This window comes from Phocoena phocoena, chromosome 8, assembly GCF_963924675.1.
Source record: "Phocoena phocoena chromosome 8, mPhoPho1.1, whole genome shotgun sequence".
Taxonomy (NCBI): Eukaryota; Metazoa; Chordata; class Mammalia; order Artiodactyla; family Phocoenidae; genus Phocoena; species Phocoena phocoena.
In genome coordinates this window covers 13,111,085-13,132,881 of record NC_089226.1, presented here as the reverse complement: position 1 = coordinate 13,132,881, position 21,797 = coordinate 13,111,085, and the positions used below count along the sequence as shown (strand labels likewise).

The window sequence follows — 21,797 nt, the reverse complement described above, 5'->3', positions numbered from 1 at the left end:
AGGACTATGCCTCAGGTCCTCACTGCACGGCACAGTGCCAGGTACACAGGGCTGTAGAAAACCTCATTATTGAAACCCTCTGTGCACAAGGTGTTATGCTGGGCTCAAGGGGAATACGAAGATGAGCCAGTACACCCTGCCCCAGCCATGAAAGGGAAACCCTGTGTGGCATCACAGAGGAGGCTAAAGCTGGCTTCTAATCTGAGCAGAGCCACTAATAGCGGGCCTCAGTTCTTTTATTTATTTATTTATTTTGTTGGGGGGGTGGGGCGCACTGCAGGGCATGCAGGATCTTAGTTCCCCAACCAGGGATCGAACCTGTGGCCCTGCAGTGGAAGCTCGGAGCCCTAACCACTAGGGAATTCCCCCTCAGTTCTTTTTTACCTTTTGGTTCAAGAACAAATGCTGTGGAATCATTAAAACAAAAGGCAAAGGGTGAAAAGTGCCAGAAAAGCTACCAAAAAAGTAATGTAAGGGCTTCTTCCCCAGGCTTCCCAATCTCCATGCATGGTGCTGCCCAATGGCCCAAGCCAAATGGCCTTGACCCTCCCTCTCCCTCACCCCAAGTCCAAAGAAACATCAAATCCTATTTCCAAATTCTAGTTCCAAAATGCAGCTGAAGTCCAACACCTCTCTCACCTGCTGCCGCCACCGTGGTCCAAGCCACCATGACCTCTCCTCTGGACTGCTGCAATCCACTTCCACGGTGACCTTTTCAAAATACAAGTCTGCTCATGTCACTCCCTTATATAATACCTTTCAGTGACTGCCCCCCTGTTCTTAGGAAAACAAAACAAAACTATACTCACATCCTAACATTGCCTGCAAGGCCCCGCATTATTTCCAGCAGCTCTCCTCCCCTCATCTCAATTCAGGCACTTGGTAAAGTTTCTGGGAAGCCCACCAGGCTCAGGCCCATACCTAAGCCATTCCCTTTGCCTGGAATATCATCTTTGCGTATCAATCCTGATTCATCTTTTAAGTCAACCTAGACATTGTGGGTCTAAGCTAGAGTCTCCTCTAGTTCTCCACAGTACCAGTTACAATTATAATTTAAATATTTGTTTCTGCACTTCTTTTTTTAATGTCTAGTTGCCTTGCAGCTGGAGGTTCCATCTCAGGATAAGGAAATGCTGCATCTGCTTTGTTCCACCGCTGTGACCACAGCATCTAGCAGAGTATGTAACTAGATGACTGACGGGCTGACTGACTGGATGGTTGAGTATCCAGATAGGAGAGTAAGAAAGGCCCCCGGAAAGAACTAGCATGGAGAAGAAGATGGTTATGTTTGAGAACTCCAAGGGTCCCTGGTCTAGAATCGATGAGCTGAGATGTACCTTCTCTGGCAGTTCCGATCATTCAGGCTTCCTTTTCCTTCCTAAAGGTCACTGACTCAGCCCAACTTCATCTAAACTTCCCCTCAGCCCGATTTTCTGCCTGGGGAGAATGGCTGCTCACCCAGCAGTCCTGGCCCCACTGCCCTTCCCGCTCTCTATCCTGGCCGCTGCCTCTCCAGTTCACTTTCCCACCATGCCCTTGGATTTATGTAACCAAGTAGCTGTGTGATGCTGTAAAACTAATTTGCACTTCTGCTTGGGCAGAGCAGTGACTGGAGCTTTGCAGTGGCCTTGAGAGGTAGAGGCGAGCACCTCACCCCATCCCCAGGTCGCTCTCAGACTCAAAGCACGAATGACCAGTCCCATCGGCAAGTGCCCAGCACCGAGCAACTGCACCATAACCCAACCCGAACGCCAGCCACAGAAAGAAATTAAAAGAAAAATCCCACCACTGTTGCAAAGTCAAGCTCCCTATCGCATTCTCCCCATCTCCAGATAGAGGTCACTGGTTCAGTTTCCCTTTCAGCCTTCTGCAGGGCTCCGTCAGCACCTGTTTTCTTGGACAGGGATCGGGAGATGGCATGGCATTTCTCTTCCTGCCAAATTGAGGCACCCTAAGATCGAAAAGCAAAGGGGAGGTGCTTGCCCAGGTGTTGCTGCCCACTTCCCAGTTTCAGTGGTCTCGGTAGCATAAACTGGAAGACCTAAAGAGAATAAATAGAAAAAGTATTCCGGAGGGAGTTGTGCCTGTGCGTGGAGTGTGGGCCGGGGAGGGGGGACCCCGTGTAGGTCAAACGGGGACTTAATAGTTGATATAAGAGGAGTGAGTAAACAGTTTAAAATAATAATAGCCACCATTTCTTGGGCCTCTACTATATGCCAAACACGTTGTGAAGTGTTTTGTACATAATGTTTCATTTAATTTTTAAAACAACCCAGCGAGGCAAGCATTTATGCACCCATTTTACAGATGAAGAAACAGGCTCCCTGAATCACACAGCTCCTGAGTGGCCAAGCTCCAGGATTGACGCCCTTGCTTTGAACCACGACTCACAACTGCTTTCCTAGGACTAGGGATCAGAAAGGAAGGAAATTGGTTTATGGTGTGGCAGAGGGCTTGAGATTAGGCATTAAGAATGTTCTGACAATGAGGGCTGTTTGGTTGTACTCAGAGTAATTGGGCTTGTTAGAGCTCTTCCTCTGAGGGCCTTTACGTGTAAGATGAATAGATGCTTCTATGCCTGGCTGGTTTAAGGGAAGCAGTCTCTGTTCCCAGCACAGAGCTGTCCTGTTTGAACTGACAGCCTCACTGGGGGACAAGATTGCCACACTTGGAACCATTAGATTACAGAAGAAGATAACACAGGATGCATGTCCGAATGGGGTGGAAGAAAGCAAGGGCCATAGGCAGGCAGATGCTATTGTGGTTAAAAGCAAGGGGTTTGTGGTCAGGCGGCCTCGTGTTTGAATCCCTGCCGGCTCCCCTACTTGTGTGACTTCTGGAAGCCTCGGTTTCCTAGTCAGTAAAAGGCGGCTAAGAATAGAACATATTTTGGAGGGTTGCCACAAAAATTAAATAAGATGATACATGTAAAGTGCTTGCCACAGAACGTGGACATAATAAGAACACAGTGAATGGTAGCTGCTACGACAATTGTTATTGCTGGAGTTCAGAGCCGGGAGAGAATAGTGCAGAGCTGTAGGTCAGTAGCTGAGAAAGTCTCCCTGGGAAACTCAAGTTTTGTCCTGGATCTTGAAGAGTTGGTCAGGTAAAATCAAAAGGAAGGAGAGGGACAGAGGGAGGGCTTACATAGTGGAGTGAGACTACAAATTCTCTATCCTAAAAGAAAAATCTAGTTTGATCTGTGGTTGAACTCAACAAGGACATTGATTATGGGTAAGAGGTGGTAGGAAGAGATGAGGTCTTCTACCCTTGTTTCCAAACCCAGAATTTGAATAGAGACAAAGACAACCTACACCTAGAAAAGAAACCAAACACAGGGCTTCTTTGTTTACTTCTTCTGGGATCTCATTGGGGCGAAGAGGAAGGGGCCTAGGAATATGGCTGGGGGCAGAGTTGATGATGGATGGGGGACAGGATCTGAAACAGAGAGAGTTAGGAAATGTGGGTGAGGCCCTAATGACTCACGTGAGAAGACCTATCTCTAAGGCTGGATTGGGATGAGCGTCCTGTCAGGCAGGAGGCCAGTTTTGAGACCCTGGGCACCTCTCCAGCCATGCCAGCTCAGAGTGGGAAGCCCTAGGGGAGCAGTCTTTATGCTAATCCACTGTTCTCTGACTGCCTGCCTTATCTCCCTAATGGAGAGATAAACTCCTCTGGGACCAGGATGTTTCCCCAGGAAAGATGCTGTTTGTTTTAGATCCTCTAAGCTTAACCGGCTGTCAAGTACCAGCTATCCATCCCCGATATCAAGCATCACTGGGCGTTTGTTTAAAATGCAAATTTTCAGTTCTTTTTCCTAAGGAGTCTGATTGACTAGATTTAGGAATCCAGCTATCTGTGTTTGGTAGCTGTGTTTTTAACAAGCACCTAGGTGATTCTTTTGATAAGGCAAATTTGAAAAACATCAAGTGAGATAACCTCTTGAATCGATTTCCGTCTTCAATTCAGGTAGCAAAGTGTAGTAAGAAGAGCCCTGGGTTAGCAGGAAGGAGGTGGGTTCTGGGCCCCACCCTGCAGTCTAAGGGCATCTGGTCTGCTGGTGTCTTCAAGGTCCCTGGGTGCCGGAGTACCTGTTGTCATCTTCGGTACTAATAAGAACCCTGGGCTGGGGAAAACCTAGAAGGGAAGGAGGCTGCAGAGCAGAGGAGGGTATTCACCATCCGTGATCAAGATCTTGGAAAGAATAGGGGGCCCTAGAATAAACAGAAGTGAAATGGACATCAAGGAAGCCCAGGTTCTGAGGTTAGTCTCTTCCGGGATTGGCAGGACTTTGTACGTCTCAGCAACTCCCACTATACCCAGGGGGACACCTAGGCCCGAAGAATTTTTAAAATGTGTCTAAAGCACACAGTTAATCAGAGAAAGCAGGAATCCAGATCCCTCCTGCCTTCGCCCAGTTCATTGTTGGGGTGCATGGCAGGGCAGTCTTACTTTCTTGGGGCTTGTGGGACAGCCTCTGATGGTCAAGAGCATCTTGAATCCCCAGACATTCTCCAGAGTGGCCTGGAATGTAACATTTCCCTGAATCTGCTTGGCCTATTACTGGGAGAGAGAATGGGGGTCTGGGGAGGTGGGCAGGACTGGGGAAAGGTCGTGAATGGGGAAAGTGAGGGCAACGAGACAGAAAAGAAACTGCACAGGGGTTCACAGAATGCGGGCGCTTTCAGGGCCACCACGTCAGAGAGGTGCCCCGACTGATTAAGACTTCTCCTGACGGATGTCAGCGCCAGCAGAACCCCAGCCCCTCTCTCCCGACCCAGGGCAGTCAAAAGGCTGAATGCGAGGCGAGGTCTGATTTTGCAGAAGCTTTGTAGAAATTCGCTGCGTCAGAGAAACTAAAAGACCAAACAAAACCCCTAGAACACCAAGCCCGATTCTTTCATCCACGTGGCACAACAACAAGCCAAAAAAAGGGAGGCGGGGGAAGAGTCACCCGTCCCGCCCCTGCTGGGAGAGTCAACTCCTGGGCCAGCCCGGTCGCTGCCGGGCGCGGCGGGGAGGGAGGGCGATTGAGAAAGCCCTGTTCCCACAAGGCCGCCTAGCACCGGTCCCCTCGGCCCGCGCCGTCCCCGTCCGCGGCCGCCGCCGAGCGCGGGGAGCCTCCGCGGGCCCTTTAAGGGCCGAGAGGTGCGCGGTCTCTTTAAGGCAGGTCCTGGTGGTTTCTGTTTTCTGAAGGAAGTGACGGGGGGGTGGGATTGAATGAAAAGTGCAAAACAGAGTCTCGGAGCGCCGGAGTCGGGGGCCGTGGGAGCCAAGGCACTGGGCCGAGGGGGCAGACGGGCCCTGGGAGCGCGGTGTCCGCCTCGGAGCCGCCGGGGGACGCGCGACGGAGCGCAGCCCACGTGCGTCGGCGCCGCGTCGCGGGCGCCCCTCGGCAGAGCCCCTCGGGGAGCCGCGCCCCGGCGCCGCGAACTAGCCTCCAAGTTAGGGCGAAGTTTGGCCGAGCCGCTCCCCGCCCGCCCGCGGCGCGCCGGGACCGCGAGGGCGGCGGCGGTCCCCGGGGATGCGCCCACCCGGCCGCGGCGGGGTCCCCCCGGCGTCCCCTGCGCTGCTGCTCCTGCTGCTGCCGGTGCTTATGCAGCTGCTGGGGGCGCCGCGCGGCGAGGGCGCGGGGACCGGGGCTGGCGCGCCGTCTGAGCTGCGGGTCCGCGTGCGGCTGCCCGACGGCCAGGTGACCGAGGAGAGCCTGCAGGCGGACAGCGACGCCGACAGCATCAGCCTGGAGCTGCGCAAGCCCGACGGCACCCTCATCTCCTTCACCGCCGACTTCAAGAAGGTGAGGCACCCTCGCTCGCCCCGGGGGGACCTGCGTGCCTGAGCGCTCCGGGGTCCCAGTCGCACCGAGGCCAGCAGACGGAAGACTGGGCCAGGAGAAGGACGCGACATAGCCAAGGTCACGCCGGGCTCTTATCCACACCTCTTTGCCCTGTTCCCCAGCGCCTAGACCCGGCCCTTCATTCTCCCCCACGAACTGCTCTGCTGCCTTTCCGATTCTCCCCTCCAGACTTTCACTTCTCTCTGGGTGCCCAGGCCACCAGACCAGCTCCCCACTTCGTCTTTCAACTCTCCACTCTCCGAGAGCCCTCTAGGTGCAGACCTTACTTCAAGGGAGTCAATGTTAGTAACCCCGTCTCCCTTTTTGGAGTCATTTTCTCAGGCTCTATCAGGGAAAAATCCTGGGCCAGGCATCAGAGGTCCTGGGTTCTCGCTGTGTGACCTAGGGCAAGCTCTTTCCTTCTCCGGGCCTCCTTTCTCACCTCTGTACAGAGCAAGCCGGTGGCGCCAGGCCTCCCAGCCCTGACATCTTGGAGGCTATGTACCACTTCTCCTTGTTTCACTTTCCTGGGCTGGGGGAGGGGGTTCCTGGGAAGAGCTGCTTGTCCCATGTCCCTCCCAAGCCACTTCTCCTCTTTGGTCCAAAAGTCTGGGAAACTTGTAGCAGAAGACCTGGGGAGAGGCCCCAGATGAGGTCCCCAGGCTATGGGAGAGGTGCCACCTCTCACCCTGCTTGGCAGGAGGGCTGGCCAACCCCCAGTTTTGGCCTAGATTGTGGGGAAGTGGGTAGAGACAGCCTCTCCTGAGTGTGTGTGTGTGCGTGTGTGTGTGTGTGTGTGTGTGTGTGGTAGAGGGAACCAGTAGGTGGGCCTGGCCCCCCAGGATTGGGGCTGGGGTAGAGAGTGGAGGTGCTGGGCTTATCAGGAAGTGGGCCTGGAAGGGCGGTGAGTGACTAACGGTGACCCAGCAGCAGGAATCCTGGAGGGGAGGAAGGTGGGTGAGGTGTAGGTACACAAAGGGAGTCTCCTGATCACCTAAAGTCCCCTCCCCGAGTCCCTCTCCTGATAAAGAGGCCCTGTGAGGCTCTGTCTCTGGGGGAGTGGAGAGGTGAGGCCCACGGCATAGGCAGCAGCTGGGGAAGCCCAGGGCGGTGGGACTGTTGCCTGAGCCATCTCTCTCTCCTTCCTCTTAGAGACTGGGAGCTGGGGTGGCAGAGAGAGGGTAGAGTTTGGAGTGTCAGCTAGGGACCCAGCAGAATCACCGGAAGATAGTACCAGGTGGGTGGGTGGTGATTCTGTGGACGGTGGAGGTGGGGCTTGACAGCCCGATCTGTCCCTGGACTACTGAGTTTTCACTGACAAGGGATGTAGGGAGACCAGTGGCGGGCGGGTGGCAGGTTGTTGGGGGAGGGGCGGTTGAGTGTCACAATGGGGAGGACTTTGCGACCCTCCCTCACTCAGCAGGCCCAAGCTAGGTTCTCAATTCAGGTAGGGGCAGGTGAGTTTGTGTGTGGAGAGAGGGAAGCTGACAGGGCCAGAACACCCCCAGAGTCCCCACTTAAACTCCAGGGGAATTTTGTCAAGTCTCTTCTTTTCTTAGAAAACCCAAATAGTGGCTGGACCCTCCCCAGGAGACAGGGATCTAATCTTCCCTTCTGACCTTCCACTGAAGCTCTTTGTCCTTGTGAGTGAGCCTCAGGCCAGCCTATGAGTCTCCCACCTTCCTGCCCACTGCGCATTGTTCTGTGGCTGTGCTGAAACCCTAGAGAGACTTCCCCGACCCTGGCACCTCTCTGGCAGCCAAGGCTGTGGCTAGGACACCGGTTGAAAGAGTCAAGGGGTAGAGCTCAGCTTTTATAGCCTCTAGCTGCAGCCTGAAAGATTTTATTGCTCTACCCTGAGGGTGAGGGGAGGGGAGAGGCGGGGTGGCAGTGGGGTGAAGGCCTGGGGATTGGGGCTGAGGGTGGAGTAGGGGGCTGACTGCCCAGTTAGAGAATCGATTCAGAGCTGATTGTAAGAGCCTCATTTTTGCTATTTTTTTATTATTTTATTTTTTCCTTGTTAGTTATTTTAAATATAGCAGTGTGTACATGTCAATCCCAAACTCCCTAACTATCCCTCCCCCCAAACCTTACCCCCTGGTAACCGTAAGTTCCTTCTTTAAGTCTGTGAGTCTGTTTCTGTTTTCTAAATAAGTTCACTTACAGCATTTTTTTTTTAGATTCCGCATACAAGCATTATTTCTCTTTCTCTGACTTACTTCACTCAGTCTGACAATCTGTAGGTCCATCCATGCTGCAAATGGCATTAAGAGCCACATTTTAATCCCCACAGCGGTCCAAACCACCACCCAGGTTTCCAGAGTGTGCTTTTCAGGTTAGCCTCTGACCCAGAAGCTGGCATTTCACACCCACCCCTGGCATCTCCAGTTTCATCAGCAAGGGAGGGAACTGGGAGTGGAAAGTATGGAAAGGGAACCAGCTTTCCAAGGTCCCCTCTAACTCTGGGTTTCTCAGATGGCCTGGAGCAGGGTGGAGTTGGGGAAGGCTGGGAGTGGGGTTTATCTCCACCCCAGTCCACTGTCTCCATTGGCCAGAGCAGCTTTTATACGGGATCCTTCTGGGGTGGGTCACCTCTCTTGTTGCCCGCCCAGTCCTCAAGATCTCTGGCAGCTTTCCACGAGAAGCTTCTATCTAGAAGTAATGACTTTTCCTGTAGGAAAAAGTCCTGGATGTGGTGTTTCTTTTGTTTCATGTACCAAATCCATTTGGGGTGGTTTGGAAACAGTCCCTAGTCCACTTGGGAATAGTGACGTTGGCCATTTTGCACATTTGGGAGACAGTCCAGACTGAAATGAGACAGATCTGGTTTAACCCTGGGCAAGCTACCTGATCTGTCCAAGCCTTCATTTCTTCATCTGTAAAATGGGGATAATAATGGTACCGATCCCATGGCCATTGTGAGAACTAAACAGGGCAATGCATATGAAATACTCACTGTGTGTCAGCTGCTGTACTCAGTGCTCCAGAAGTAGAAGCCAGTAACTTTCATGATCATGGTTCACATCGCATCTCAACATGGACCTTCCCTGCTAAGCCTGGGTGCAAAGGGGTTGAATGACCGACCCAAAGTCACACGGAAGGTCAGCACTGAGCCTGGAAGAGCCTTAATCCTTCATCATAAGATTCTCTTTGAAGCTCCCTTTATTAGTCAGAGTTCTCCCGAAAAACAGAAATAATAGGGTAGAAATACAGACCTACAGAAAGAGATTTTATTATGAGGGGTTGGCTCATACGGTTATGGAGGCTGAGTCCCGCGGTCTGCTGTCTGTAAGCTGGAGGCCCAAGAAAGCCCATGTAGTCCCAGTCTAAGTCCACAGGCCTGAGAACCAAGTGCATTGATGTCTGAGGGAAGGAGAAGATGGATGTCCAGCTCACACAGAGAGAGCAAATTTGCCCTTCCTCCACCTTTTTTGTTCTATTCACACCCTCAACAGATTGAATGATGCCCACCCACCCTGGTGAGGGCCACCTTCTACTCAGCCTACTACTTCAAATGCTAATATCTTTCCGAGACAGCCTCACAGACACACTCAGAAATAATGTTGTGCCACCTATGTGGGCATCTCTTAGCCCAGTGAAGTGGAAACATCAAGTTAACCATCACACTCCAAACTTGCTGGCCAGCCCCCTAGCAGGGAGCAGCCATCCCTGTCCTGTCAGTCTACTCAGGGCAGCAGCGAGGCCCCTTGTGCTGGATGCAGTGCAGCCCTCTGTCTGGATGATCTCACCACACACCCACACCCACACCCCCCCACACACACACAACCCACCCCCCCTCCCCTTCCACCCTCCCTGTTTGCCTCTGCTGGGATGGGTCTCTAACATGGCCTGGCCCTCCCCACACTGCCGCACTGGACCTAAAGCCAGTAAAGCTGTAACAGTAATCAAGCTGCTCTAGGACACGTATGTAGCCTGGAGCCCGGGCAAGGATGACGAACTCCACAAGCAGCCTGGAGCTACCGAATCACCATCGTGAGTTACTGTAAGCCCTGCCCACAGGCTGCTGCCCGTCAGGCAGGTCAGGCTGCAGCTCTCAGAAGTGCCAGAGCTCAGCGACTCCCAGACGTCACTGCACATCTGAATCGCCTGGGGAGCTTTAGAAAACCCCGAAGCCTAGGCTGTACTCCAGACTGGTTAAGTCCGACTGTCTGAGGCTAGGAACCAGGCAGCCAGAATTTTAAAGAACCCCTGGTGATCCCAATGAGCAGCAAAGTTTGGGAAGCATTGGCATAGCTGCTCCAGGGAAGAAGGGGCTTGCAGGGGGTTTCAGGTTAGACTGTTAAATGAAGGTAGATCCCAAACTCAGTCACTTCGTTGAAACCTGTCATTCTACCCGCAATAGTCCCTAATGTGTTTCAACAGCATATTGGGCTTAATTCTCCGTGCCCTCAGTGCAGGAACTAAAATTCATCACACACTGTCAACAAGCAGTGCTCTTCTTGAGAATCCAGAGCCTACGTATGTTATTATACCCGGATGTACAGACTTACTGGGCATATTAATAGCGGGCATGGCACCATCCCGGCTTTTGGTCTGACAGCCCTGTTGGTCCCCGTCCCCCAGGCTGCTGTGCCCATCCAAGTATCTCTTTCCCCTCTGTCTCCCACTGTGAGTGTCTAAAAGCTGTGGGAGGGGATGAGTCATGCTCAAGCGGTTTGGTGCTGACTGGACGGGGAGGGTGGGGCTGAAAGATAAGACAAAGTCATGAGCAGCTGCGTGGGGGTTGGGGGGGGTCATGGCTGCAACGGGAGGAAGGAGCCACATCCAAGTGTGTAGAGGGAGGGGGTCAAGAGGGGCCTCGGGCTGGCGCCAAGATAAGGGGAGCCATATAACAGGGTGAGTGAGCTTGAGGTCACTCTGAGGGACCCAGAGAGATTGGAAACTTGCGTCCTGCTCTGGGCCCCGATGGTCCAGAGAGCACCAGCGTCCCTGCCCTGGGGCTCCCCGCCTTGGTGGGGGGAGCAGCTTCAGCCTGTGAGAGATAGTCAGCAAAGATGTGGAATGTGCAAATGGCCATGTTGCTGCCTGAGGCTGTTTATTCTAACGCGATATCACATCATGGGCTTGTCAGGCAGGACAAGCTTTTAGAGTCCAGTCTCCCCCTACCCTGCCTGTGTTCGGTCCCTGCAGTTTGGTGATTTGTAGTAGGGGTATTTGTCGGAGAGGATGTCTTTTGGGGGAACAGAGGGCAGTAGAGGTGCTTACAGGAGAGGCCCAGAGTTTTTTGGTATCCAGGGTATTTCCCCACCCTGGCAGTTCACGAGAAGTCACCAGAAAGAATGATCCGGCTTGTGTCCATGGAACCCTCCGGTCTAACAGCAGTCCCTCTGCCATGTCTGAGGAATTCCTCCCCGCATCAGGGATCAGCAGCCCTGCCCCGAGGTTCAGCCCAGCTCCTGGAGTCTGGCAAGCATCTCCCACCCGCCGAATGCCTATGTCCAGATGGAGTCCTGGCAAAAGATCCCGGGTCAGGCAGTGAGGACTGCCACCTGGGTCAAGTAAGTGGCCTGTTGGGATGACGGGGAGAGGCAGAAGTGAGGTTCTTCCTACGAGGCCTCCCAAGGTACGCAGAGGTGGTGATGGTGGAACAACAGAGACCAGCTTTGAGGTAAGAATCACATGTATCTGAGCTGTCAGATCACACACTGAGTTGCTTTCACACACCTGGCCTCATTCGATCCTCACCGCTACATCATGCCGCAGGTATTGCTTCCATTTTGCAGATGTGCAAACAGGCTCAGAGCTATGAAGTGACTTGGACGAGATCAATAGCTAATGATCCAAGATTGGGACCCGGGGGGCCTTCCACTATATTCTGACTGCCTGTGCTACTATGGCATATAAGTGGGCTCCTTCTAGAAGGCTGAAGAAACCTGAATGGGGGAGAGGAGAGGGAAGGAGGAGACTGAAAAAAGCCTTGGTGCAGAGGAACAAATCTACAGAGAAAACCTCCTCTGTACAGATTTGGGCTGCGCCCCTCCCCCAGGCTCATCACAATTCCCCCACCCCACCCCTCCCACGAATTTTAAGTTTTGAGCCCTTCACTGCGCCTGAGACACTCCCCGTTTCCCTCCCGCCATGGCCTCTGGAGAGATGGGGGGTGGGGGTGAGGGGACCATTTTTAAAACATCTCACAGATACTACTGAGCACTCACTATACATTTTTCTGCCCTTTCCCAGCTGTGTGACTTGACAAATCACTTAACCTCTCTGAGCCCCAGGTTCAGACATGACACAAACACAGTGTGATGCTTGCAGGCGTGTTGTGAGAAGTGAGTAAGAGGCCTCAGCGAAGCAGAGGCCACCGAGGGCACGTAAGAAGAGAAATAGCAGTTCTAGCCGGGGCCCCAGCCCTGCTTCCTCAGGCCGTTAAGCAGATGGTTCCTGCTCTGGGGACCAAAGCATTATTAGGATTCCCGTCCTTTCAGCTGGCAAGCGTTGAAGTGGCTGCCCCCGAGGTTCCCACGAAGGGCTGGGGGCGGGGCTGGGGCTGGGAATGCAGGTGAGAGGGAAGCGTGGCGCCCCACCTCGGGAGCCCTGAGTCAGCAGGACATTGGGGCGCAGTTGATCCACATACAGCCACACATTGTTCCAGGGGCAGTCGGGACACTGGCAACCTCTGGGATTTGGCTGACAGAGCACTGGGAGGGGGCAGGCGGCACTGCCCCCAGCTGGTGGTGGCACTGATGTCCCGTAACAAGAAGCCTCTGTCCAGGCCTAGCCCTGAGGGTCTGCAGGCATCTCGTAATGGGGGCGGCCTATGTCCTGGGCACCGGCCAGGGAATGTGCTTGGCCTGGCTTTGGGTTGAGTCCATTCGCCTCTGTACCTGCTTGGAGAGACAGGGCAGAGGGGCCAAGGTGCCCCTGAGTGTGCCCCGGGGCAGCCAGCATGGGGAGAAGAGGGCGTTGGTTCCTGGCTGCCCCTCCAGGGCGACCCCTCACCTCCCCAGTGCAGTGAAGTTCGCTCCTCTCTAGCCATAAAGCAGCCCCAGTGCCATAAATACTTGGGTTGGCTCAGCCCGGGCCTCAGAATCACACAGTCCGGTGTGACGACGGGAAGGAGACCAAGATGGTAGAGGAAACTCCCAGGAGACAGCATCAGCCGTCCAAGGGCAAAGAGGAAAGGGGAGTTGGTGCTTTGTGGAGACCCTGGAGAGGTGGCCTTCAGCCTGGACTGTGCAGCCACCGTGGCACAGAGGTGGGCTGGGAGTGGGGCTTTGAGGGAAGGGCAGCTCCGCCACCAGGCCCTCTTAGTTTTCAGGTCCCCTGTGGTGCGAGGCTGGGCTGACAGCAAGGTCTGAGACAGGACAGCCCCCGCCACCGCTCCCCACTGGGGTCTGAGGAAGGCCCCTGGGAGGGTGACGGGAAGGCAGAGGAGGAGGGGAGGTCGGCCAGGCTGAGGCTGGGGCAGCGAACGAACGTAGGAGAGGATGCCCACGAGGGGGTGTGCAAGGCAGGGGAGTGTAACAGCATGTGTGCAGAGGCTTGTGTGTGAGATGGGGTGTGAGACATGGCGTGTGAGACTTTGGGGGAATTCAAGGAGGGAGGGAGGGTGTGGGAGAGACTGTCGGAAGGAGGTGGGCCTGTGAGACAATCTGTGAGGGCTGCCACGTGTGACTGAGAGAAAGGGGGAGGTGGGGAGGCCCCCGGGAGAGGCTGTGAGGGAGGAAACGTGCTCATAGGAGCAACGGTGTGAGGGAGAAGGGACGGTACAGCCGAGCCACAGCGTGGGCCCTGGCGGGAGGGGCCTGGGGGGCCTGGGTGCCGCTGGGTGAGGGGTAGGAGATGGTGGGAGAATCAGCACATCTGGGTGAAAGATTATGGCCACGGGACCCATGAATGGGGGAAAGCAAGTGTCTGTCTGTGCATACAGTTACGATTTGACTCGGCTGCGAGTAACATAAAACCCCACAGCAGCCGAAGCAAGAGAGAAGTTCGTTTCCCCCTTTCAGTCTTATCTAAGGCTGGAAGCCGGCAGTTGGGCTGATATGACCGCATCACAGTCATCAGCGCTCCGGTGGGCTCCGTCTGTGGGGTTGCCGCCCGTCCCCAACACTGAGGTTTCCCTGGAGCTTCTCCCCAGGAAGGCAGCAGCAGAGGCCTGGCACGGACTGTCTGCTCTTGGAAGTGCAGAGAGCTGCCCCCTGCTTTTCCCAGAACAGCCTTCTCTCTGTGAGATACAGTGGATCTCTGGCAGCGTGGCTGGGAGTGGACGCAAAGAAGAATAGAATATTTAGGAAGGGGCTCGGGGCAGGGGGAGCTCGGAAGAGCAGAAGGATCACTGGATTGAGTCAGGAGATCTGGGCTCCTGGGCCTGGCTCTGCAGCTGTGTGACCTTGAAGGTCACGTCCCCTGCTGGAACCTCACTGGAGCATGAACTAAATGATCCCCTAAATCTTCTAGAAGCCCAAATTACAGCTGTAGGACGACCAGCCTGCAGAAGCCCAGTTACAAGGAAGCCCAAGAAGAAAGAGCCGTCTTCTTTTTGGAGGCGAGGGGGTTGATGGAGGCCCCAGAGCACTGGTCCATTCTCTCAGCTCTGGGCCAGACTCTGAGGATACTGCATAAATAAGCGGAGCCCTGTCTGGGGCTGGGGCACTTGTTGCCCAGGCAGAAGACGCCGCATGAGGACGGGGCCTCTGCCGAGGCGTTTAGGTCAGATGCGCGCTGGCCCAGCACAGCTCAAGTTTCTGATTCAGCTCTAAGCCAGAGATCCATTCATGTCCTACCCTGGCTCAAAACCCAGCCATGACGCCCAGTGATCTGCTAGATGAAGCTCAGACTTCTTTGGCTGGGCTCTCGGACACTGTGCCCTGCCCTCCTGCCGGCCAGCCTCCTCCTTCCACACTCAGCCCTCCCCTCCCCGGTACCCCCCTCACTTTCCTCAGCACCCTGGCCTGCTCTTGTTTGCCCACTCAGTGCTTCATTTATTCATTTCCAGATAGGTACTGAGCGCCTGCTGTATTCAGGGGGCGGGGATACACTGCAAATAAGATACTCTCCCAGCCTCAAGGGGTTGAGTCTGGAAGGAAAGAGATCATTGCGGACACAGTGGGATTCGTGCTCTGGAGGCTAGGGGTTGGGCCTGGCCAACTCTGCTGGAGGGTTGGTGAGGGCAGGGGTGATGGATGCATTTGAACTGAGTCCTGAAGGATGATGGGCAGAAGGGGACAGCTCATCCCTGGCAGAGGCATCAGCTCATGGCCTCGCTCATTCTGGGAACCGCCACCTCTTTGGTTCAATGCTCAGAGCTGTCAGCAAAGATCTGGATGCCAGCCTCTGTGGGGTACATTTTATGGTGAGGACAAAAGGAGCCTTGGAAGGGCACTGGGCCAGATCGTGAGACAGTAGCATGGAGGGAGGGATGGGGTGGGGGCATTAAGAGGCCTTGGTACCTTCCCACCTTCCCATCTTCTGTACATGCCTCTCTCTTTGCTAGAAAGCCACCCATCCTTTGACTGTCCAGAACCACTGAAATGTCCTTCGCTCTAGGAAGCCTTCCCTCCCTCCACCCCTCCCAGGCCCATCCCTAAGGGGACAAAAAACGCTCCCTCCTCCATCCTTTGCCCTATAGCATTTTGCATAAACCTCACCCTAGGCCTTATAATAGTGCGCTACGTCAGTTGTAGGTCAGCCTCTCCTATGAGCCCCTTAAAGACAGGAGCCTTGGCCTTGGTCATGCCCAGTCCCCTGCCCCTCCCTGGTGCCTGTGAAGGCTCTGCCCTATGTAATCAGTGCTCTCCCACAGATTTGCTGATTACCTGCAAGCTCCAGCAGCCACCTGACTTCTCTGGGCCTCAGGTACATCTCTGGGAGAAAAATTTTTTGTCCTGCCTCTACAGGTCTGGAGTAGATCACAGCTGGAGCAAGGCCAGGGATTGCAGCAATAGTAGAGAAACTTAAGGAATCCCGCCCACTCTGTTCTGAGACCTTTCACTCATTTTTCCTCACAGTAATCCCTTGAGGTGTAGGTATTGTTAGTTGTACTCATTTTACACATGTGGAAACTACAATACAAAGAGGTTAAGTAAATCCCTCAGGGTTACAGGGCTCATATCAGCAAAGCCAGGATTTGGACGCGGCCAGCACTGGCTCCAGAGCCTTTGCTCTTAACTACCGTGCTCTTTGGGAACCTTAAAACCACCCCCAAAGGACTTCAGCAAATGCTCTCTCTGTGGCCATATGCTCTGTGTGGCCCAGTTTCAGCCCTAGTACTGGCCACTCCACTTCTTCCTGGTGGCCTGGCTCCTGGTGGGCTGGAGTTTCCTGGGAGCTCGTGGGAGAAGAAGCCTTATAGAAACTGCCCATCTTGGGAACCCTAGCCTGAGTCCTGGGCCTGGGGAGCCTGCCATGGGCTCTTCCCCAGCTGTGTGGTCTTGCCTTGGGGGTTAGGGCACCTCTGGGTGGACCATCCCAGGGGGCTCTCGGGCGAGCAGGGAACCTGGGAGCCAGGCATCCATCTGGCCTGGGCTTAGCGTTTGGCCAGATGTTCCTTGGAGCAGGGAGACCTCTCCCCCTGCCCTGCCCTCTGTGCTGGAGGGAAAGGGGCCCCTGGAACCTTAATAGTGAGTCTGATGTGTGGGGAGTAGAAGGTAGGAGGGACACCGGTCATGATGACGGAGCCAGAGATCCAGATGCTTGGGCTGCTTGTCTCCCTCCCGGGGCTCAGCACATGGAGTATGGTTTCCCGGAGACATAGGATTAAGAAGGCTGGAGAATTCAGGGTTTAAAGAGGCTCTGGGCAGGGCAGCCAGAGGGCTTAGGAGGGTGATCCTGCCTCATCTGACCCTGATGTTTACGTCAGATGCTGTTGTCTGTTAGTCACGCAGGGCCTTGAATAGGAGCCTCCACGTTCCCAGGGCAGGTCTGCAGAGGACATACAGACCACCGCCGACGGGCACAGCTAGAAGAGGGCGCTGCCTTCTCGTCCTGGCTCTGCCACTCGCCAGCTCTGTGGCCTATGGCAGACCACACTTTCTCTCTGGGCCTGAGCTTTAGTTTCTTTAACTGGGCATCAAAGAAATTGAACTCGTTGATCTAGGACGCAGCTGTGCATTGTGGTGGTGAGAGCTTGGGTTTTGGAGTCAGACTGCCTGGGTTAAAATTCTGACTACATTTCCTCTTGGTCCCATGACCTTGAGCAAGTTATCCATTCCAAACTCGGTAATAATCATAGTTCCTATCTCCTCTTGTTATAAAGATTTTAAACCGGACAATACATCCTTTTTGACTCATGGTAACAATGACTTGTCCCTTCCAGTTATAAACTTCAATAAAGCTTTGTCCTACACAAATAAATAGGAGATATAGAGGAAATCTATCTCAACAAAAAGATTCTCATTCCCTCGCTTCACACCCAGTCAAGTTCCCATTTTGGTAGCGTTTTGTTGTTGTTGTTGACGTTGTTTAATACGGAGGCAGGGAAAATACTCTAACAGATTTTGTTCGCCCCCTGGTCTGGTCTGAAAGTTCAAATTCTTTCTCCTGCTAATGGTAGACGGGTGATATCCAAGCAATGAGGCCACTTGGGGCATCCCTCAGACCACAGGCGGTGACACGTGCCTGTGGTATTGGAGAAGATGCTGTGAGTATACCAGATGGGTTCTTTTAAAGGGTCATTGCTGAAATTACCCCGGAGGTGGAACTTGGATCCTGCCTGGGGGTCCTGCCAGGGACATCCGCCTGACTCAGCCCCGGGAGGGAAAGTCTAGTATCAAGTCTCACCTGGCAGGAACTGAGCCCAGAACAGAAAATACACAAGTGTACCAGCCTCCAGTCTCTCCTCAAACGACCTGAGGGGGTGGAAGATTGGATGGCCCAGGCTGGCGGGACAAGCAGATCCCAGCCTCGTGGCCCGAGAGTGGATTTCCTGTGGAGAGGAAGCTGAGGTTATCCGAGCTCTGATTCACCTTGCCCTTAAGTCTGGGACCATGAGGAACCTTATGGAACCTTTCTCACCAGCTGGGTCTCAGTTCCCCTTGCTGCAATCTTGGCGGAAAATCTCCCTGGACACTCCCACCCCTCAATGTTCCAGAGATCATTTACAGTGAAAGGAAGTAGGGAAATGTCCTTGTAGAGTCAGAGGACTTCCAAAGGGCATGGGGGTTTGTGTGAGGACAGCACTGACTAGTTTCAGATCACCTGGGACACTTGCTGGTCACCTGCAGTGATGACAGTGGCCCCGGTTAGCACCGCTGAGCACGTACTCCGGGCGGACATTCTGCTGTGCTTTCCCTCCACACTAACTCATTTAGTCGTCACCATAAGCCTCCAGGTGAAAGTGGCATCATCCCCTTGGGCTTCCCTGGTGGCGCAGTGGTTGAGAGTCCGCCTGCCGATGCAGGGGACACGGGTTCGTGCCCCGGTCCGGGAAGATCCTACATGCCGCGGAGCGGCTAGGCCCGTGAGCCATAGCCACTGAGCCTGCGCGTCCGGAGCCTGTGCTCTGCAACGGGAGAGGCCACAACAGTGAGAGGCCCACGTACCAGAAAAAAAAAAAAAGTGGCATCATCCCCATTTCACAAATGAGGCTTAGATGGGAGATAGACCTGTATGCCGGCTAATACAGTGTAGACTTGGAGTGGAACCCTGGGCTCCTCACTGCCTCTACTGGAATCCAAGGGGGACCCTCAGACCCTGTTCTCAGAGCATTTCACTCTGGCACATGGACAGTAAGTGCTCAGTGAATGGGGGCTCTCAGTGGGCGAGGCCAGGGCACGGACACTGAAGGATGCATAGCTGCACAGGGCTATATACCCTCCGTGCTGGTGCAGGGCTATTGGGGTTCCTGGAGGAGAACCATCGTTGTGGCTTGGGTCCCTCCCAGGCAGGGGGGCTCTTGACATATTCAGACCACTTCTGACTGGGACCTGCTGACTTCTCACCGCGAGCTGTTAGCCAAGGCACAGAGATGGGTGAGAGCAAGGGACACCTCAGGTGCCCAGGGTTCCAGCAGCCAGACTGGGAAGGGGACCCGATCCCACCGCCCTTCTCCCTTCTCCTTCTGCCCTCCCCCTTCCCCCAGCCTCTCTGATTCATGCAGTGAATCAGTGACAGGAAAGAGCCCTTGGCCTGCTGGTAATGCCATTAGTAACCCCCTAGGGGAAAGGGGAAGTGGAGAGGGAAGGGGAAAGGTGAGCCAGCCCAGCTCCCTCAGGCCAGAAGGCCGCAACAGCTGCTGCTGTGTCTTGCCCTTAACCCCACCCTGACCCCACTACCTCCATCTGAGATGCAGGTGTCTAGGAGCCTGGCTGACCAGAAGCACCGGGGGCATTCTCCCCAAACCTACTGAATGGGAAAGTCAGCGAGAGAAACTCTAGAATCTGTACTTGTAAAAATGCAGCCCTCCCCCATGATGCCGTAGTCGGGTGGTTGAAGGGGCCCTCACTCACCCTGATCAGGGTGATATGGGGGTATCACCAAGGGGAAGCATCAGCTATAGCTATGAATGAACCAGGAGCCGAAAGGGGTGCTGTCTCCTTTAAGGTGACGTTCTGTACTTGTAAACAATTTTGTTTTGGAAAGCTTTCCAGCAGTTCCCTGTGTGAATTTTCCAGGAGGCTTTGGAACATCTGGGGTATGTTCTTTCTTTTAAGTCACAGGTTTAAACGGGAAAGAGAAAATTTTCCATGCCGGCAAGAGGGAGGCATCTATTGCAGGGCAACGTCCAGGCCTGTGTCCTCTGCAGGGTCTGAACTGAGCACTGGGTGGGCTGGTGAGGAGGCCCCGCCCCCTCTGGCCGGTTCCCATTCTTCTGCTCTTCTCCATCAGGATGTGAAGATCTTCCGGGCCCTGATCCTAGGGGAGCTGGAGAAGGGGCAGAGCCAGTTCCAGGCCCTCTGCTTCGCCACCCGGCTGCACCACAATGAGATCATTCCCAGCGAGGCTATGGCCAAGCTCCGACAGGTGAGTGCCCACCCCGGACCTGCCCCAGAGCCCTCTCCCCTGCAGCTGACCCTGGCCTGGACCCTACCCCAGCCTCAGTCTCCCACCTGATCGCTGGCACCCCACTCTTACCCTGTAGTCCTGAACCCCTTAAATATGCCAAACCTGACCCCATAACCCCAGATCCCTAATCTGCCCTGAACTCCCATCTCCCAGCTTCTGCCAGTCCCCTAATCTCAGCTCCTCCCCGTTTATGATGGAGGCAGGTCGGATCTGCCTCCAGGCCGAGGGCCACCGCCTCGCCTTCAAAACCCCTGTTTTCTTACTGAGAGATGGGTTATGGTGAGAATTAAGTGGGAGAGTGCATGTTAAGTGTTCAGTGCGGCCTTTGAAACCCTCAGCCTGTTGCCCTTCTCCCGGTCCCTTCCTGGACCCCAGGCTTCTCCCCGGGCCTCATTTAGGTTCCCTGAACTACCCAGCAGGAGCTGTCCGAGGCCCCTCCCTTTTACCTGCTTTTCCCGGAGTGACTCAGTTGCCTGGATGTTGGAGAATACAGGGCCCCAGAGGTCACTGACCCTGGGACAGTTCGCTTCGCCTGCCCACCTCCAACGCCACCCAACAGCAGCGGGTCAGAATTCTCCCTCAGGCCCCAGAGGTCAGCCCGGGAGGCCGCTGGCTGAAAAGGCTCTACTGCGCCCTGGGTATCAGTTTCTCCGCTAGTTGGAGGGGGGCTGGGTGCCCCTTGACTGCCACCCTGCCAGTGGCCCCAAGGAGGGGCCGGCGTGGGCTTGTCTGACTCTCAGGGACCAGGGAAAGGGTGGGCAGGGGGCCTTCTGAGGCCGGGTGGGAATGGCTCTTCTCCTCCACGCAGAAAAATCCACGGGCAGTGCGGCAGGCTGAGGAGGTGCGGGGCCTGGAGCAGATGCACATGGACGTCACCGTGAACTTCAGCCAGGGGGGCCTGCTGAGCCCCCATCTCCGCAACGTGTGTGCCGAGGCCGCGGATGCCATCTACACCCGCCAGGAGGACGTCCGGTTCTGGCTGGAGCAAGGTCAGCTGGGTGCTGCCTGCTGCCGTATCGTCTCAGATATGATGGGAAGCAATGACAAGATATGGGAGGTCTAAACCCAGCTGGGACTGGTCAGGGAAGGCTTCCTGGAGGAAGTGATGCCTGTGTGGCTCTTTACTGAGAGGAGTCAGCAGATGAAAGGAACCAATTCCAGGTAGGGACGTGGAGAACTGTGACTCTGCTAGGCCCCGGGGAGGGAATGCCCAGGCACAGCCCCCCTCAGCCCTGCCCTTAGTGAAAACACAGATGGAACCTTTTGTCGGACATGGGCACAGGAACCAGGGTCTGGATGGGGCCCAAAGATGCCCATTCCCAGCTGCCACCTCTTCTGCCACCTCTCAGAAATCAGCTCCTCTCTTTCCCTTCACACCTTCCCAGGATCCTTGAGAGCGCTTCCCATCTTTGCATGGTCCCTGCCTTCCCAGCCTATGGGACCTCACTGCTGGCCCATCTCTGGGTCACCTTTCCCAGGACTGTCCTGAAGTCAGACAGACCTGGGATTCAGTCCTGACTCCCCTACCTACTGTGTGACCTCAGCCAGATGGTTAAACCTCTCTGGGCCGGTTTTCCCACCTGTAAAACAGGGATGATAACACTTAGCCCATAGGAGTGCCGGGATGCCTGAAGGGGCCATGCCAGGGCGCCCCCTCCCCTCCCCCATCCCTGACCTCCGCCTTCTCCCCCAGGTGTGGACAGCTTCGTGTTCAAGGCCCTGCCCAAGGCCTCAGAGCAGATGTTGCTGCCTCGCTGTGGGCAGGTGGGGGACCGCGGGAAGCCCTGCATCTGTCGCTACGGCCTGAGCCTGGCCTGGTACCCCTGCATGCTCAAGTATTGCCATGGCCGTGACCGCCCGACGCCCTACAAGTGTGGCATCCGCAGCTGCCAGAAGAGCTACAGCTTCAACTTCTACGTGCCTCAGAGGCAGCTGTGCCTCTGGGATGAGGACCCCTAGCCGGCTCGGGATGAGAGCTGGTCCCGGAGGCAGC

The 21,797-nt window shown here is 55.0% G+C and overlaps 1 protein-coding gene across 1 annotated transcript; it reads left to right on the top strand.

Annotated features, from left to right (window-relative positions):
* The first annotated feature begins 5,524 nt into the window (after window positions 1-5,524).
* OAF (out at first homolog) lies at window positions 5,525-21,763 on the top strand. The gene is made up of 4 exons (XM_065883270.1): window positions 5,525-5,797; window positions 19,628-19,762; window positions 20,613-20,793; window positions 21,498-21,763. The coding sequence occupies exons 1-4, from the start codon at window positions 5,525-5,527 to the stop codon at window positions 21,761-21,763; spliced, it is 855 nt and encodes a 284-aa protein (XP_065739342.1).
* Window positions 21,764-21,797: the final 34 nt, after the last annotated feature.

Excerpts from the sequence above, each read along its gene's own strand:
- OAF (XM_065883270.1), top strand. The coding sequence starts at position 5,525 with ATGCGCCCACCCGGCCGCGGCGGGGTCCCCCCGGCGTCCCCTGCGCTG. Across the intron at positions 5,798-19,627 it reads TCACCGCCGACTTCAAGAAG|GATGTGAAGATCTTCCGGGC; the intron begins GTGAGGCACCCT and ends CTTCTCCATCAG. Across the intron at positions 20,794-21,497 it reads CCGGTTCTGGCTGGAGCAAG|GTGTGGACAGCTTCGTGTTC; the intron begins GTCAGCTGGGTG and ends CTTCTCCCCCAG.